At 45.3% G+C, this 17,143-nt stretch overlaps 1 protein-coding gene across 1 annotated transcript in view; it reads right to left on the bottom strand.

Moving 5' to 3' along the window:
• Positions 1-10,505: 10,505 nt before the first annotated feature.
• drc11 (dynein regulatory complex subunit 11) overlaps positions 10,506-17,143 on the bottom strand; it is a 35,316-nt gene continuing 28,678 nt past the window's right edge. Inside the window, exons 15-19 of the mRNA XM_028955478.1 lie at positions 15,504-15,703; positions 13,848-13,934; positions 12,917-13,094; positions 12,534-12,772; positions 10,506-12,442 (exon numbers count right to left, since the gene is read on the bottom strand). Of these exons, the coding sequence (XP_028811311.1) occupies positions 12,305-12,442; positions 12,534-12,772; positions 12,917-13,094; positions 13,848-13,934; positions 15,504-15,703 (842 nt within the window). The 3' untranslated portion in view covers positions 10,506-12,304. The remainder of the gene's footprint in view (positions 12,443-12,533; positions 12,773-12,916; positions 13,095-13,847; positions 13,935-15,503; positions 15,704-17,143) is intronic.

Genomic DNA, 17,143 nt, shown 5'->3' with positions numbered 1-17,143 from the left:
TTTAAATTCCGGCTCCGGCCGCCCCTCCGCCGCTCGGCGGGCGCTGATTGGCCGACGCGGCAGCAGCGGCACGCGCGAGCGCAGACGAGTGACGTCTTCATCGCGATAATAATAATAACAAGGAGGACTCTGTTATTCTCATCGTCGTTTTATTACGTATTTCAACAGCCATGTTTTATTCAAATAAATCACCTCAAATATGTCATATGAACATGGCTGCAGTGTTTTATTGTATTGCATTTAAATTTTTTAATTTGCTGTTTTTTTTATTGTATTGAAGTGCTTTATTGGACTGTTTACTATTTTTTGTCATCATTCGCCCACATTACATGGCTGATCGAAATTTTAATTCTTACGGTTCCAGGTACAAGACGGAACACCATCATAGCAGGAAACATTGCAGAGCGCAGACATGGCGACAGAGTCGGGGGCCAGGCAGCGAATATGACATAAAAGAGCAGAACGTAATTACAGAGACATACGACATTAACATACAAGAAACCAAAAAACATTTACTGTTTTTGCCGTATCTGAAAATGCAGATGCAATTTTGTAAGATTTAGGTGAGATTCATTTCCCAAAGTTGACTGTGTGGCCAGCATTTTGAGGGTGCAGGGACATCTGGGGTAACCACGCAGAGATGGAGGGCCGCTGCTGTCAGCCCCAGCCTGCAGTCCGTCATCCCGGCGTACTGTCAGAGCGTCTCCCCACTCGGCTCCCACTGAATCATTCCCTTCCTATCCATCTCCCACTGGAGCCACTGTGGACATACACACACACACACACACACACACACGGCAGCAATCTGCTCTTCATAAATCCACGGTCCGACCTGGTCAACGCAGCAACTTTCACCTTCATATTCTACCTGAGTATGAGCAGCACTTTTTTTTTTTTAATTCTGTATTTTTGATTGATCTGATTTAATTACAGGAGGATTGTGTGACACTATTATTAGTCGTCCAGTAGGCCCGTGCAGGACAAATCACACGATAGGGACCTGGACTCCATGTTCTCCCAGTGGATTACCATCAACCCTAATCACGAGGGGGCAGGACAGCGGTGGGGGGCAAAATTCTGCCCCCCCCCCAACCCTCCTTCCCGCCCTCTGCTCCAAATCAAGGGCACTCATCATCCCACCCCCCCATCCTCCAGGGTCACGGGGACACCACCTCATTACAGCCGAGCTGATCCGCAACTGCAATGCAGACATTAAATAGCAGTATTTTTCAATTAGCGCTGACAAATTCAATCAAAATTCCATAGATTAGGATGAAATGAGGCATGGGTCATTTACAAGGGATTTTAATTGCACAGCCATTAGACAAATAGTATAGCAGTCACTGTCTCATTATCAATCATGCGAGTGCATCAATAGTAAAGGGGAGGGGGGGTGCACCGCTCACGTCTACACCGCAGCACCGCCGCTGCAGCAGCAATGGCTAATAAATACGCTCTTTTGTGCTTATAAATTATCCAGTTTAATTAACAACACGGATTACGATTGGAATATGATTTAATTAAACCTTTCCCTGTATGCCAGTGAACAGGATCATCCATTATGTGGAATTAAAGGGGGGGACGTAACCGAGGGCTAAATGAGAGCTGGCCTGTTTGAAAGAGAGTGGCGGTCGTCCTCTGCTATGATTAGAAAGGAGCAGCGATAAAGTGCAACATTATCCAAATAACAAGGAAGAGGTGAAAACACAGTAGAGGTAGAATACGCAGGAATGAAAGTTGTGTGTGTGTGTGTGTGTGTGTGTGTTTTTGGCCAAACCAATTAAAAAGACGCAATTGCTGCTGGATGCATTTTTTTTTGTTGAGGGGCGGGTTTGCAGGGGTTGTTGGGAAACGGGGGGAGGTGGAAGTTGGGAAATGGGGTTGGAGTAGCCCACGACGCCTCCAGCACTCGACCATTCAACATCATTTAGTGAGTTTGTCTCCGGCGCAGCCTTTTCATCAAGATCTAAATGTCAGCTGTAATTTATTCCATAGTGTACATTTCTCCCACGCGCCCACCCAACAAAACACGTCTCGCCACTTCCACTGGCGGCGGGGCCGGCCTCAGACCCCACGCCACCAACAACATTCAGACATATAGAGTTGGAATGCACTTTTAATGCTTTTTCTTATCTTACAGAAAGAACCGTTTGAGATTGGCATCAGATTTTTGACAGAAAGGTTAAATGAAATCAATTGATTAACCTTTAAGAATTCCAGTGACGATGATGATGATGGATAAAGCATCCCATAATCCTCGTGTGAGGGCTTCATTGGAAGCACATGGTTCAACTTGGTTAGCGTGTGAGGCCTGCATGCTAAGTGCTGTCTAGACAGTTTTGATTAGGGATCATCTTCCTGTGGAGATAGCTCATGGTTGTCCGTTGCCACTTCCCTGCAGTAAAATGTCGAGGTTATCACACCCACTCCCCCCATAATCGCTGCGGTGTGTCACCCAGAGCCGGCCGATCCATTTATAAACCCCCCCGTGCATTAAGCGGTTCACACCATGACACGGCCGACAGACACGGTCCAATTCATCTTGGTTTATTAAAGCTGGGGAGATTGGGTGAAGCATCAGTGATCAGCTTCCCCCTGGGGGGGTACAGCTTAGACAAATGAACAACAGCGGGCGACACAATGATGCCGCTGGATTACGCTGCTAACACTCACGGCGTCCAGATCCAGCACACAAAGCATGAACTCTTGGGCTCTTTTCTTTTCAGCGGTACACAAATCAATTGTGGGACAAAGAAGGGTCTCTTCAGAAATGTCTCCAAGTGTCTGCAAATAGAGCACCAACTGTTACGTTTTGGGGCTGTGGTGGCCTAGCGGGTCAGGCCCCATAATCATAAGGATGTTCGAATCCCACTGAGCAAAGCACCGTCCCAACACACTGCTCCCCGGGCGCCTGTCATGGCTGCCCACTGCTCACAAAGGGTGATGGTTAAAAGGAGAGGACACATTTCGTTGTGTCACCGTGTGCTGTGCTGCAGTGATTCACAATGACAATGACTTCACTAAAAGAAAGAAAAAAAACATTTCGTGCAATAACATGCATTTTATATACATTTCAGATAAATGGCACAATCTCGTTTTTTGGGGGGAAGTCAGTTCATTCATATTCATGATGCAATAAGTTGGGTGTGAAGGAGCAAGGAGGAGAACACATCAAAACACGTTTAAATTACTCCACACCTCCCTCTACAGGTTAGGATATGTAGTGCAAAAGAGGGGCATTTCAATATTGTTTTCTCTGTCACAACGTAACGAAAATCCATAATGTGCTATAGACAGTGTGGCCAAGTCTTCAGTTTTGTTTTGGGCTTTCTGAGATTAAGCATGAGCTCGGTTGGAAGTGTAGATTTCGGTGTAAGTGCGTTTTTTCTGACACGTCTAATGAATGGTGCCCCCAGGGCCACTGAAGGAACGGGTGGAAAGAGATCAGGTTTAAGTATAGAAACATAATTTGTTCAATGTCTATTCGAGACACGTCACTCTGGAATGGTTAAATGGTTTTGCGCACTGGCCGAATGAGAAACCCCTCAGTCTTGTCAGCTCGGGAGAGACAGAAGAGAACTTTCAGACCCTCCCTGAAAGAGAAATCCAGGTGTGTCATGTGGTGGTAATTATGGTGATTTCACTTTACACAGCCGACCACGTCCCATTTACTGAGAGCCCTGTGGGAACGAGGCGTCCTGAAGAATTAGAGAAAATTCCACCCCCAGCCCCCCAACGCAAGATACTCACATGAGCATCTGTCCAGACGGTCAGTGCAGAGTCACTGTCACAGTCCAACTCTCAACAGTCTCGGGCAGGCTAATTAGATCTGGGAGAATGAGCTCACACATGTCCAGAAGTCGGCCTGTAATAACGGCCTTAATTACGGCTAATGTTGGAGAGAACGGAAATAGAGCCGCACTGAAATTGGACTTCAGCTGCGACTTCCTTGTTCCTGACAACACCGGTGTCCAAAATGCAACAGGAGACCGAGATCCATCCATTGGTCCTTCCATTAGGAAGAGAAAACAAACAAATGTGTCCACCCCATCAGCCACGTAGTTCATGAAGCCTACTCTCATAAGTGGGCACACCTCTACTGACAGCCTGGGTGTCCCGGCAAGTTGACCACAGCCACTTGTGACAGTTCAGTCAGAAAAATAACGGTCAGCTGTAACGGTTCACTTCCACACATGAACACATTCGTTTCTTTTCATTGCTACTGATAGCACAAGATATGTTAGGCGTTGGTGCACGATCTGTGCCGGCTGCCCAAAATCATTCTCATTTTGTCAATCTGGCTGGTCCTTTCCTGGGGTGGTAGTAGCCTAGTGGGTAACACACTCATCTATGAACCAGAAGACCCAGGTTCAAATCCCACTTACTACCATTGTGTCCCTGAGCAGGACACTTAACCCTAAGTTGCTCCGGGGGGGACTGTCCCTGTAAATACTGATTGTAAGTTGCTCTGGACAAGGGCGTCTGATAAATGCTGTAAATGTTTCCTGACAAGCTGGTGCTGGTGTGAGTTCTAAAATCACTCAGTTCTGTGTTGACAAAAACCACAGCGCCATAGATTCAGGAACTGAGCCCAGGATGTCAAGAGTCAGCAGAACCAACTGCCATAATGTCCCATAAAACATCATCCCAACAGTGTTTTTGGTGGCATGGACCACATCCAGAGGAGTACGACGAGCAGCGGTAGACGCCAAACTCTCTGGCAGCCGTTAGTTCAGCCTCATTGTCTCAGGTAAGAAGCGCTAATGAAGAGAGTGAAAACAGGGTGAGTTACGAGGCAGCCCTTCGCCTGCCTAAAAGAGTGATAGAGAGATCGGGGAAGAGAGAAGGAGACGGAGAGTCAACAGCAGACTTAACCTCTGGATGGGCCCAGACGTTTGATAAAGCGCCTTCTTGCCGTATCCAACATCATTAGGGGCGAGAGAGAGACAGTATGCTCCGGCCGCGAGAGCAGTAATGAGCCCTTCCTCCTCATCCTTCACCAGGTAATTAGTGAGAGACCACTGCACCAAACCCACTCACCACTAATAGACTCTGGAGAGTGAGCTCGCAGGGAAAAAGAAGAAACGGGAGAATCGACTTCTTTTTGTTCTCGTCTCTCTGTTCTTCCTTTCTGTCCGTGCTTGTTTTTTTTTTTGTTTTTTTTTTCACCTGAAATAGAACTTGAGAACCTGCGCTGATCAAAGTCTACACGGCGAGCTCTTGATACGGCCCAGATGTTCCTCAGAGGAACGACGGGAAGCTCGTAGCGACCAAGCCCAGTGCTAACAATGGCTCTGGGACGGGACGGCTCTGTTCGCGAGAGACGCCGCCGTGTGATGTCACTCCCCGGAGCTTGTAAATGAGCGCCTCGCCGCGCAGGGTTTCTCCCGTCGCCTAATAGTCTCGCCGATAATGATGCCTCTCCTGGCCTTCGCCCCGTCGCGTGAAGCCCCCCATTTTCCAGCTTGTACCGTGGCCGTGGGGGAATGGAGGTGATCTATGACCTCTGCCCGTTTATGAGGGACGGATGCACGATGTGTGTGTGTGAAACAGGTGTGTCCCGCGTATCGTAACCAACAGGGGGAGTGGCAAGTCGACAGCCAGAGCTGACAAGGTCTTTGATCTCATTATGGTTGCAATCACAGCCACTAGTGTACCACGTCAAGGTTGGAGTTGTGATGGAGGATGTGTCGTGTGTGTAATGAGTGCGGACACTTGAGTACAAAAGTAAAAAAGTCCGGGGATCCTGGTCGTTCCCGCCAGGCCAGCGCCGGGAAGACGGGGGATCTTGCCGGAGGAATCTGCGCAGCTTCTGGTTTCGCAGGGGCCGTAAAAAGTGTCCAGTCGGAATAACAGCTTCCCTCCCCTGCCCACGAGGGCTGTCGCAGGCCTGTGATTTTCCCCGAATTCCCCGCTGGTTCAGATGGCGACCTCGGCTGCGGCGGCCGCCGCTTCAGCTGCAGAGGTGAGCTGTAATTGTGGGGGGAGCACACCTGGGCCCTAACAGCCGCCCCGCCGGGTCGAACCTCGGCCGCGCTTGCTGCAGGTCTCCTGCACAGGGGTTAGTGTGGCCTGGCAGGGCTGCTTCTCTTCCACACAGCAGGCTAGTTCTTTCAGGGTCCCGCTTCAGTCGGACGTTGGTTGGATTTAGCAATAGTCAAATGATAAAAGGTCTCCAGTTTATAGACCGTGAGCTTTTAAAGAGATATTATACAGTAAATCTCAATATTATGAGGGGTGAGAACCATGTGGGCATCACAGGAAAATAAAATCAACACACAAATGTTGTTTGCACATTTGCACATTTATTTAAACACATGGATAGCAGTATATATTTGAAACAATATTTACACATAAAATGTACACTTTTTCCTGTACTTTAAAAAACACTTACAAGTTGCTTCATTGAGTTCAGTATAAATTCAATGCAAGGAATGAATTTAATAACTCCAAAATTTTTCATATTTTGCTAATAGAAAGAGCTGAGTGTCACTGAATGTCACTCCAAAAATGTCACTTATGCCCATATAGTTCTCAACCTTCAACTAATTCACCATGAACAGCTACAATATCTTTTTTCAATAATGCAAAATAAATGAATATATTTATCAGCATAACTATTACAACCATTGCATTGATTAACAAAACTGCTTAGCCTGTATATAATAAACACAACTTCATATATATTAATATATATATTCATATACTCTAATATCACTTAGACATCTATTGCAAATAAAGAGGGTTTAACTCATATCTAAATAAAAATGTCTGCAATGCTATTCCGTATCTGAATGTTCGTTTATGTTTCACTTGTTTGATAAATGAAGGTCTCCTGGGGCACGTTTCTGACACGTCATAAGCCTCGAACCCCTATTTAACCCACGGCCTCCTGCAGGATACAAGACTGTCACCGTGAGGCCGTCCTCCATGTTTATTCTGGACCCTGATGAGGTCTGGTAGGAAGTGTATTTAAATTGCATCCGTGTTGCATGGAAACTGCCCTGCATCTTGGCGGCGAGGGGGCTGCAGCAGAGATCAGTGTTAACGTACTTTGGCACAAATTCACATTTTTTCCCCCTAACTTGTAAAGAATCGCCTTGAGGAACGTTCATTATGGCGCGTTGAAAGCCTCTCTCGTCTCTCACTTTCGCTCCTTTCCCCCCACCGCGCCCCCTCACTCCCCCGCTCTCGCTAACACACTCAGACACCAAAAGAGTTTGTTAAATACCAGAATCTGTCAGATTAATCACTCATAATTTGATATTCTAAATGTTGGGCTAATTAACAAATGATTAGCAAATGATTGTGAATTGCTGGAAATCAAGCTTATTACCATAGCATTAATTGCTTTGTTTTATAACACCCAGCTGGCTAATTGTACCCCCCCGCCTGTAATTATTGGCAAATTGAGGTGAGCGCTGCCTTCCCCACTGTGTGTGTGCGCCTCTAAACACTGCATCGCATAGAGGCCAAGTTGTAAAAGTTGAATTTAGTTAAAAAAAAATAAAAAATTATAAGTTAGGTTATGTAATAAACATACAAACAACCAAACAGAAAGCAAACACGGCAAAACGCTGAAGATTTGCATCTCTCCAAATCAGGGAGCTCACACTCATCTTCTGTCCACCACCTTAAGACGGTTTCTGAGGGTTTTTGCTGAACACTTTCCTTTTGATGATGACAATAGTGAACAAAGTCGCCATGACGGTAAAAAGAGGCGATTTTTTTACTTTCTCCTCACACAACAAACACTAAACCTGGTCCTCGCGTTGGATTCTTCAAAACGTCTCCATAACAGAGTAGGTGCGTGCCAACTTTTGACTGGTAGTGTGTAGAACTCATTCTTTGCCAGGGAAAGCCGTGGAGGTGAATGTTCGGAGAGGGACTCTTTCCGAACGAGCATCCTCCCTACCGTAACCTGACAGCAGAGACAGGCGAGTATTTATATTTGTATCCCACCCCCCCGGGGTCCCCACTGCCTATTAAAATGGGACTCTCCGTGAATAATCCGCTGGCAGCGGCGCGGGGCCCGGGGTTTGTAGGGTCACCGTCCCCGACCTTCCCTCCTCAGGAGAACGGGCCGCGCGGGGGCCTGCCTGTCTTCGGGAGAGGCTGGGGAGCAAAAAAAAATAATAATTGCAAAATAATGGTGAAACAAGCAGCGGGCCTTTATTATTATTATTTTCCCCCTGACCACGGGGCAGAGTGCCGTGGCCTCGCTGTCAGTGAAACAAAAGGGCAAATCTGAATAAACTAATGCGATCTAAATAATTCTCACTGCTGCAAAGCAGGGAGGGGGCCGGATAATGATTTGTGGGAATTGCTTATGAGATTTGGTTGAGATTCGGGGAGGGAGGCGTGTAATTACAATAGTCGTTTGCTAATGATGAATGTGACTTGGGACTGGGCCCGCATGATGCTGATATGGCATGAGAGCTGTTTATTACGCCTAATCTGTGCATTTAAACATCATAATCAGACGTCCTCCGCTAATGAATTGCTATCCAAATACGGCGCGGTTTAATTTGCGTCAGCGTTTAAGGGGCCGAAAGAAACGATGTTGAGCATGAAAACCTGGCCTTCGGGCCCTTTCCCTTGGCTGCGAACACACACTCCTCGTAATTAAATTAGATGCTAGTTTAAGCTACAAGGAGCACAAAAGGTGACCGCGTTTGACACGCTGTGTAAACCCACCTGGCGCAGGGAACAAAAAGAAGAACAGATGACAGAGACGGTGAAGGGTGGTTTAATGAGCGCGGGACAAGAAGGGACCGGCAGCGGCAGGGAGGCCCTGCGCGGCACGATACCGCGAATAAAAAAACGCGATCTCGGCTCGGCCTGAATCAAGGACAGCAAAACTGACCAGATAATCATTCCTCTTGTTCACTGTAACCACGGTCATGCTGTAAGCATTAATATACAATTCATGTAAAATATTATTTATCTATCTGTCTAGACTTGGATTCTGGCTCGTTTCAAATCATTCTGATAATTGTTGCCAAATAGAATATTTGTCTTGAAAAAAATGTAATTTAAACCAGCACAAATAAATAAATGTAGTGCATTGTACACTACACAGACAGATTGAAATGGGTTTTATAGAGAACTACTGTTTTGTCCATTAAAATAACATTAAATGGATCAAAAGTCCAGTCGTGACACATCGTGAATGTTGTAAATGACTACGGTAGATGGAAGCGGCAGATAATGAATGGAATACGGCAGAGGCCCATTATCAACGTCAATTAGTCTTGAGTTCCAACGGATGCTGTGTTCACTAATGCAAGTCCGTCGGTTTAAAAGCTTCATTGATTATTAGATCTGCACTGATTCAAGAAGGAAGGAAGAAAACTGGCCAAATTCACACTAGTTGAGTACATCATGTAAATGTGAGTTTGTGTGTAATGCATTTGATGGATCGCATGAAAGAAAATAAGCATGTAGCCCTAATTCACTACGGTGGCCTTACCAACAAGAAACGGATGCTGTCGAGCGGCATCTCGTCCAGGCCGCCGGTGTTGGCGAGCGGTTAATGTCTTCCTTGACCGCCGCTCTCGGGGGGCGGAGGGACGTGCCGCTGAGAAGTGGGTCAGTCGCTTGGCAGAGCAGGGCCTCGTTAGCGCTGCGCCGTGAACAGGGCGACCTGGGACGAGGTGCCACGGCGCAGACCCCCTGGCAGTAATTGGCAACAATGAAAATTACACAGGCTAATTAACAGCTCCATGGCATGGAAAAAGATGTGCATCACAGTGTTATATAAAAAATGTTGCTGAAAATGCTTAATGACTAGTCGATTTTTGGAGAGGGGGGGCCCTAGACGTGCATCGCCAGGCCTCTCCTGCCAAAGTGCTCGTATCTAGTTGCTCATTTGAGGAGCAAATTAATTAGTAGCAGTATAACAATTCTCATGGCTTCATAAATAATGACATTGCAGCCTTACAAAATGGTGACAATGAGTGATAGAGCGAATGTCTTCTCAAAACCCCAAATGAACTTTGAAATGTCATCGGTGGGCACCCTGAAATTCACAGGCAACGTCATTCAAAGGCTCAGCACTGAACCACTTGGCATTAAAAAGACACGGACCAACAAAAAACAAGGAATAAAGTTGACATGGCACACAAAAGCACTAAAAAAAGATGGTCAGATAAGTTAAAAAACTTTCTATAATTAATATCCTTTGAAACACGCTTATTAATCATCTTTAGCTGGGAGCTATGAGAACAAACTTTTAAAGACTTGTGTTCATTTCTGATAACGTGGAAGGTTTCACACATAAATCACACATTGATTAGTAGCTGATGATTAAAAAGTGTCCTTTATCGATCTAACAAAAAATTGATCCAAATTGAACACAGTTAATTAACTGCACGTGAATTAGTTGAAGCTGAACATTTTCTTAAATGTACAAAATATACATAAATATACAAAAGATACACAGATACAAAAAATATTTGTATCTATGAACAGTATCTGTGTTTAGTTGCATGATCATTGTACAGTACAATTGTAAAATCATTTTATTAATTTTCATTCATTTAATTCACATTCAGCTAACATTTAGGTGTTTATGCAGAATAAACTTATGGGACCAAAAATACAGATTTGACCAGGTTTTCTGGCACCAGTTGGGTATTTATTTCAGTCCGACACTTTTCTTTTATGGAAAAGTACATTTTGTGGTCATTAAATACTAAATCCGGCTGCTCAAACGGTCATACTTTGTTAACGCGTGCAGAATCCCTGTCTTCCGTACTACTGTTGGCCCAGGTATAGCTTGTCAGTCCTACGTTCTCAGTGTAAGATGAACACTCTGCTCTCTGTAACAATCCAGTGTTGGAATTTAAGACAGGGTTACATCAACTACAGTAACAATAAAATGATATTTTCCATTTCCATCACTCGTAGATATAAAGGGGAGGCCTACATCCTGCTCCTTTAATTTCCAGCAGTCAGCGCAGTTACCGTGTGTCACTTGTTTTCTGTATTATCAAGGGAGACACAACTGCATGAAAGAGACATAATGCAGCAGGGTCACCTCAACATAAGATTATTTCTGGTGTTATCAGAACCGGCGTTTGGACCAGGGGCACATTTGTCCTGAGGCGAAAACCAAAAACGTGAATCCAGAAGCCAGTGCACAGTAAGGTCCTGGTTCGGTCAGTAGGGGTGACAGCAGTCATGATGTGACACAATTAAAACAGCCTTACATCATGTTATATATATGTGTGTTCATCACAATCACAGAATTGCCAAGACTGGCAGTCACATCAGAATATTTTTTTTCTAGGTAACTATAAGGACACCAATGTCCCTTTGAAATAAAAAATGTCCCGTGTAATTCCTGAATTTCACATGCAGTTGTCGAATCAGCTGAACCAAAAAAATTGGAACCCTCAGGGGCTCCCGAGCCACTGATTGGGAAATAAGTACCATACAGCATGTCAGAGGGGTCAGTGGCATTCAGGAGGAACCAATGAGACTTTAATGCTACGCTCGCCATGGCAACTGTTGTTACATTAAATGAATATTGTCCAGCTCAGCTCATACAATAAATTTGATTTTTGCCTCTATTAAACATGAGCGAGACCTGATTGTTTCCACACAGCGCTGACATTTACACTAGGGTTAATGCATGATGTAGCGCTGCCTTTCTGTTGCTGTGCCGGTTGTCGGAGGGTGATGTTAGTTTTGCGTTGCCCTTTAATACTTTGGCTCTAAGATGTGATTGTGTTCATATTGTCTTGATGATTGAAGTCTTCGGGGATGTTGTCCAATGTGCTGACTTTTAGGGCGATTGTGTGCAGCGCCTGAAATCTTCATCCCTTTGGATTTCTTTTGAGGTATTTGTGGTCCTTTTAATGATGTGTTTACTTCAGGTATATACCAACATCCACAAAATTCTGAGGTGTAAATAACATGGCTGAAAACACAAGGATGGAAACTCCTTTAACTCAAGATGCAATGATAACCACTGCACCATCCCAGAAGTCAAGTCTCCATTTCAGTTATTTTCGTCCTAATGCTGAATCAGATATCATCTTGTGCAGAGGCCTAAACTTTGTAACTTTGTGAAATTATTTTTTTTTATGTTTGTTGACAAGTAACAAACATGCAGAATGTATTTATTTTGTATTGGATGTTTTTTAGCTGTATGTGACTTGATCTTGAGGATCTGTGGCATTTTGCTGCCCCCTGGTGGTTTAAAGTTGAAGTTCACAATTCACAGTTATATACACACACACATATACACACTTCAGTAACACAACAGGCACAGTCAGTTTTGTTTAAGTATTCTGAACTATGCCTTCTTCTTCTTTTTGTCGTCTGTTCCTTTCTTCAGTCCCCTGCCCCTCTTGTCCTTGGCCTGCTCTTCTTCTTCACCCGCTTTTGTAATTCTTGCTCTCTTTTTTCCCAGAGGGGTCTTGCTGTACCAAACCTACCGATATAAAACCACAGCCATGTAAGACATCGGCGCTGAGCTGTAGACTTCAGCGTGTCAAGAGAAGGTGTCTTTCAGCGTCACTAACCTTCAGAGTTTCCTCTTCCTCTTTGTAGATGGGGTCTTGTTGGGCGAGTGGGGGGATGAACTCCAGGGCGGTCAGCGGCTTTTTGATTTGTTGGTCGATGCGCCGGGTGGTCAGCACTGACCGGATCGCTCTCAGTATGTGTCCCTGGGTGTAGCCGTCTGTCACCTTAGCCAGTGAGCTGAGGTCCAGGGCAGGGCTGAGCTTGGCACCGAACCTCAGCAGCAGCTCCTTCCAGAGGACTACAGAGGACAGGCCACATGAAATGGAGGCTCATTTAATTCTCAATATTTCAATAAAGTTCTGAAGAATGAAATGTGCACAAATATACTGTCAGTCATCTAATTATTCCTTCTGTAAAATACATCATTAGAAAATGAACTCACTTAATCTGGATGCGTAGTCTGGTCTGGGTATGAGGATTATTTTCTTGTAAACCTTGCAGAAGGATTTCAGCTCAGCCTCAAACGGTCGTCGAGTGGTTCCCACCAACAACACCCTGTCCTCCGCTTTAATGGACTTCAAGACCTTTGCTAGGTCTTTCTTTAGTCTCTTTGGCTCCATCTTATCATAAAAATATAGGAAAAATTAAAGGAGAGAAGATCGCAGATACATAAACCTTCAGCTTTATTCATATTCAGTCCAGTAGGTGGCGATATAATACATTTGAAATGGTGAAATGTAATTAAATTACATCCTTATAGACTTCTTGGCAATAGGCAGTTTTCTACAGCCACCAGGATATTAAAATCTGATTTTCCTATTTTGCTATTTGTGATACGTTTTCTTCAACTGGCCGCTTTTCTCGGCACAACAACACAATCACGTGTTGCTCACGTGGGTGGTAGTGGCCTAGTGGGTAACACACTCGCCTATGAACCAGAAGACCCAGGTTCAAATCCCACTTACTGTCCCTGAGCAAGACACTAAACCCTAAGTTGCTCCAGGGAGACTGTCCCTGTAACTACTGATTGTAAGTCGCTCTAGATAAGGGCGTCTGGTAAATACTGTAAATGTAAATGTAAATGTAAATGCTCATTAAAATGATTAAGACGGTTGGCTTTTGGAGAAGTGGGGTGGGATATATGCATGCAAGAACCCTCCATCTACGGTCTCTGGAAATCTCTGGAAAAACCACTCAAATGAATCTCAGTCCTCCACATAAACTGTGAAAGGTGGAGAGTTCTGGTTCTGGTTCTACCTGAGCTGTTCTATCATCCTCAGAAATGGTTTCCTATTTCTTCGGTTCTTTCAGTTCTGTTGTGGCGGGATGCAGGGTGCTGGTGGATTGGTTCTGCCAATGATGAACAGACTCACCTCTTTCTCATGTTTGGGGACTTTTTTGTAGAAGGTTTTCTCCGCGTCCCCAATCCACACAACTGAAGGCTGCAGCTGCCGAGCCACCTGCCAAAAACCGAACATCCTCGTTTCTCAATTCTCCAAATTAGCCTTCTGTTACTCGACATTTCAGCATTTACCTCTAATATCCGATAATATTGCATACGAGGATAAAAATGAACAACTGACTGCTGACACTGACATTCCAATTACGAATATTACGTTTGAACGTTTGACTGCTAGCACACTTGTTTTCACAAACTAATCCTTACAGTCACGCAGTGGCTCGTGTAATTACAGATCAGTCGTAATAATGACCCGATCGTTTCTTTTATCCCCGTGTAATCAGCCCGCTTTTAATTGGCTCTGCTGACAGCTCGGTCTCGCTGTTTAGAGCTGCAGAAGCGATCTCGTGCGAAGCAGAAGCCCTGTCGGAACACGGTGCCTACATCCCGGCATGCACCAGCAGGAATGCCGAAAGAACTGCGTGGCCCTGCCGTGTTTACCGTCAGGGCGGCTGCAGAGAGAGGTGTCCAGGCTGGACCACGGCTATTTTTGATCCTGTTTGTTTGATGCAGGTCCACGCGAACCAAAACACTCCGCCTACGAGGAACGTCCTGTCAAAGCAGAGGGGCTCTTTCCCGTCTTTCTTCATTGGTCTCTGTGGGCTTGTCGTGACTTCTTGGCCACGCTCATGGCTCAATGTTTATGAATGTTTATTGTGGTGAGGGCTCTGCTAGAACGTGAATGAACTGGTCCCACTGTAAATACATCAATCTCGCCGCTCAACCGGCTGTCAGCTTTCATGCCGTGCTCTGCGTTAGACGGAGTTCGGGTTGCATGAGACAGAGGAAAGCCTGGGCCTTGAGATTTCAGAATAAGTGACACGCTGCACTAACGTTGCACTGAGGGCTCTTGGTGGCCAACACTTTTAATCCATGTGCCAAATAATAAATAAAAGTCATATAGACTATAGACTTACATAGTACAGAGCTTTGCTATGCTATGCAGATTCTGCACACTTAAAATTACTTTTGTCTCTGAATAATTAGTTATTTGGACTGCTTTCAGATGTCTCAGAACCTTGAAAGTAGGTTCATAACCTCATTAAATGTGTAATGTGGACAAAGGTACATACCACCCACACCACACAATAATACTAAAACCTTGAACTGAATGTAATTTTTGTCATAAGTTCAGATGCAAAAAAACCCTATCAATGCCTGCATTATTAAAAAGACGGATTTGAAAAATTTAATTGAATTTTAAATAATTAATTTAATGTTAATTTATGCATTTTGCCTCTTCAGCTGGATTCTACAACATGCTACTTTTAATAAATAGAGAATTGTGGGGTTTGCATTTTGAAGGATAAGACAAGATGAAAGGCAGGATGAAAAAGCCTTACAGCATAATTATGGTGCAATTTGGTGAATTTGTAATTATCTGGCAACATGATGATGGGTAATCCTCACCCTGCTTCTCTCAACAAATGTTAACAAGTACCTCATTCTGGGGAACACTCTAGCCTTTCCAGATGTTCCCCATGTTTTATTCATTAAAGTACAAATGCCTCTGTGTGCCATGTGCCACCAGTCACATGATGTTGGGATGTCACTGCTCATTTCTTCTCACCTTGAACACCATGTGCAGTAGGTACTGCAGCCCGACCTTGCCGGGGTATTTGCCTGCTAGGCTGGCAGGTGAGAGGTTGAAGAGGTTGGCGCCAGTCTCGGTGCAGAGGGCGTGGACCAGCATCTTCTTGCCCACCCCTCCTGGCCCAGCCAGCAACAGGCTTTTGATGAGTGGAGCTCTTTCATGGACCGACTGGGATCCTGTGGATGCCAGGTCACAGAGACCCCATTAGCCATTATGAAGCAAACAGTTGCCGCCAAGGCTAATTATATCACATAGCATAGCTAGATAATACAGATGAGACTTCATAATACATGTGGTAATTTATATAAATATGCTACTGTATATACTACTGTACTGTACGCATCCATCCTGAAGCACATGCATTCAGAAAAAAAGTTCACATTTACATTTACAGCATTTAAAAAAAAGTGTCTTGCTCAGTAAGTGGGATTTGAACCTGTGACTTTGCGGTCTTCTGGTTTCAGAGGTGAGTGTCTTACCCACCAGGCTACCACTTATTACCTGCCACTAAGCTACTGCCAAACACACGCACGCTCACACAGAGAAGGTGATGTGCAAGCTTCATTAGACAGTTGCAGTTCTGCGTTCCTGCTTGTTGCAGGTGGGCCACCATTTGTTGGCCTGTACTGAGGTCAGCTGAGCTGCTGGCCTCCTGTCCCCTTCATTAATGAGACGAGAGCAGGGAACAGGAGAACAATGGTGTCATTAGCCGATGTTTGTTCTCTGATATCTACCTTTGGAAAGCGCTCAGCACCACAACAACTGGCCAGGAAACTTTGCACTGCATGGAAAGCCAAAAAAACGGAGAGAGAGGTGAGGTGGGGGGGGGTTCAGCACAGGGGCAGCCATATCACCGCCAATCATCTCCCCGCCCACCCCGGCTCTCCGTCCTGGCCTGAGCTCCAGCTCTCGATACGCTCACTGATCAGAATGAATGGAGTTATGTCACGGCCCTCGCTGGCTCACTTCCCCCAACCAGTTCCGGCCCAGTTTTTTTTAAAGCCCCCTTTTGTGGTTTCGATAGCTTGTAAACAATAATATGGCAACTGGCCATTCCTACCCGTCCGGTGCCAAGTGTCCTGGGTGACCTGTGTGAACTTCTGCTAAGACTTTAAGATGCTTGCAGTCGGGCTGGGGCTCTGGGGAACTGACTGCAAATGATAAACAGACACCCAGTGCAGTGTGCAGTGTTTCGAGGAGGGTCCAGTCGTCCAATCGAACCGGGCCCGGATACTGAGAGGCACTGCCCGTTTCAGACTTTACACCACCAGGCATCCTGATTAATTTTTAGATTTTATTGGAACTATTTGGCAGTTGCACTTTTGCAGAGCTTGCAGTATTTCGCAGACGTCTCCATTAGATGGTGGGACTGATCCTGTCAGCCCCGGGTCCAAGGCGATTCCCTGACATGCCTACATGGCTGCGATGGCCCTGCCTGTTTGAAATCTGATGCGAGTCCAACATGATTTCATAAGAACTTATTTAGGTCCCAGCATTGTGTGTGTGTGTGTGTGTGTGTGTGTGTGTGTGATTTGCTTTTTGTGTGAGAGTGTGTATTTTTGTATTCTGTGGCCTCTCGCTTGCTTTTTCCTCTGACCTGCAGCAGTTGACTTCTC

The sequence above is a fragment of the Denticeps clupeoides genome, chromosome 15 (assembly GCF_900700375.1).
Source record: "Denticeps clupeoides chromosome 15, fDenClu1.1, whole genome shotgun sequence".
In the NCBI taxonomy this organism is placed as follows: domain Eukaryota; kingdom Metazoa; phylum Chordata; class Actinopteri; order Clupeiformes; family Denticipitidae; genus Denticeps; species Denticeps clupeoides.
This window is presented reverse-complemented; position numbering and strand designations above follow the sequence as displayed.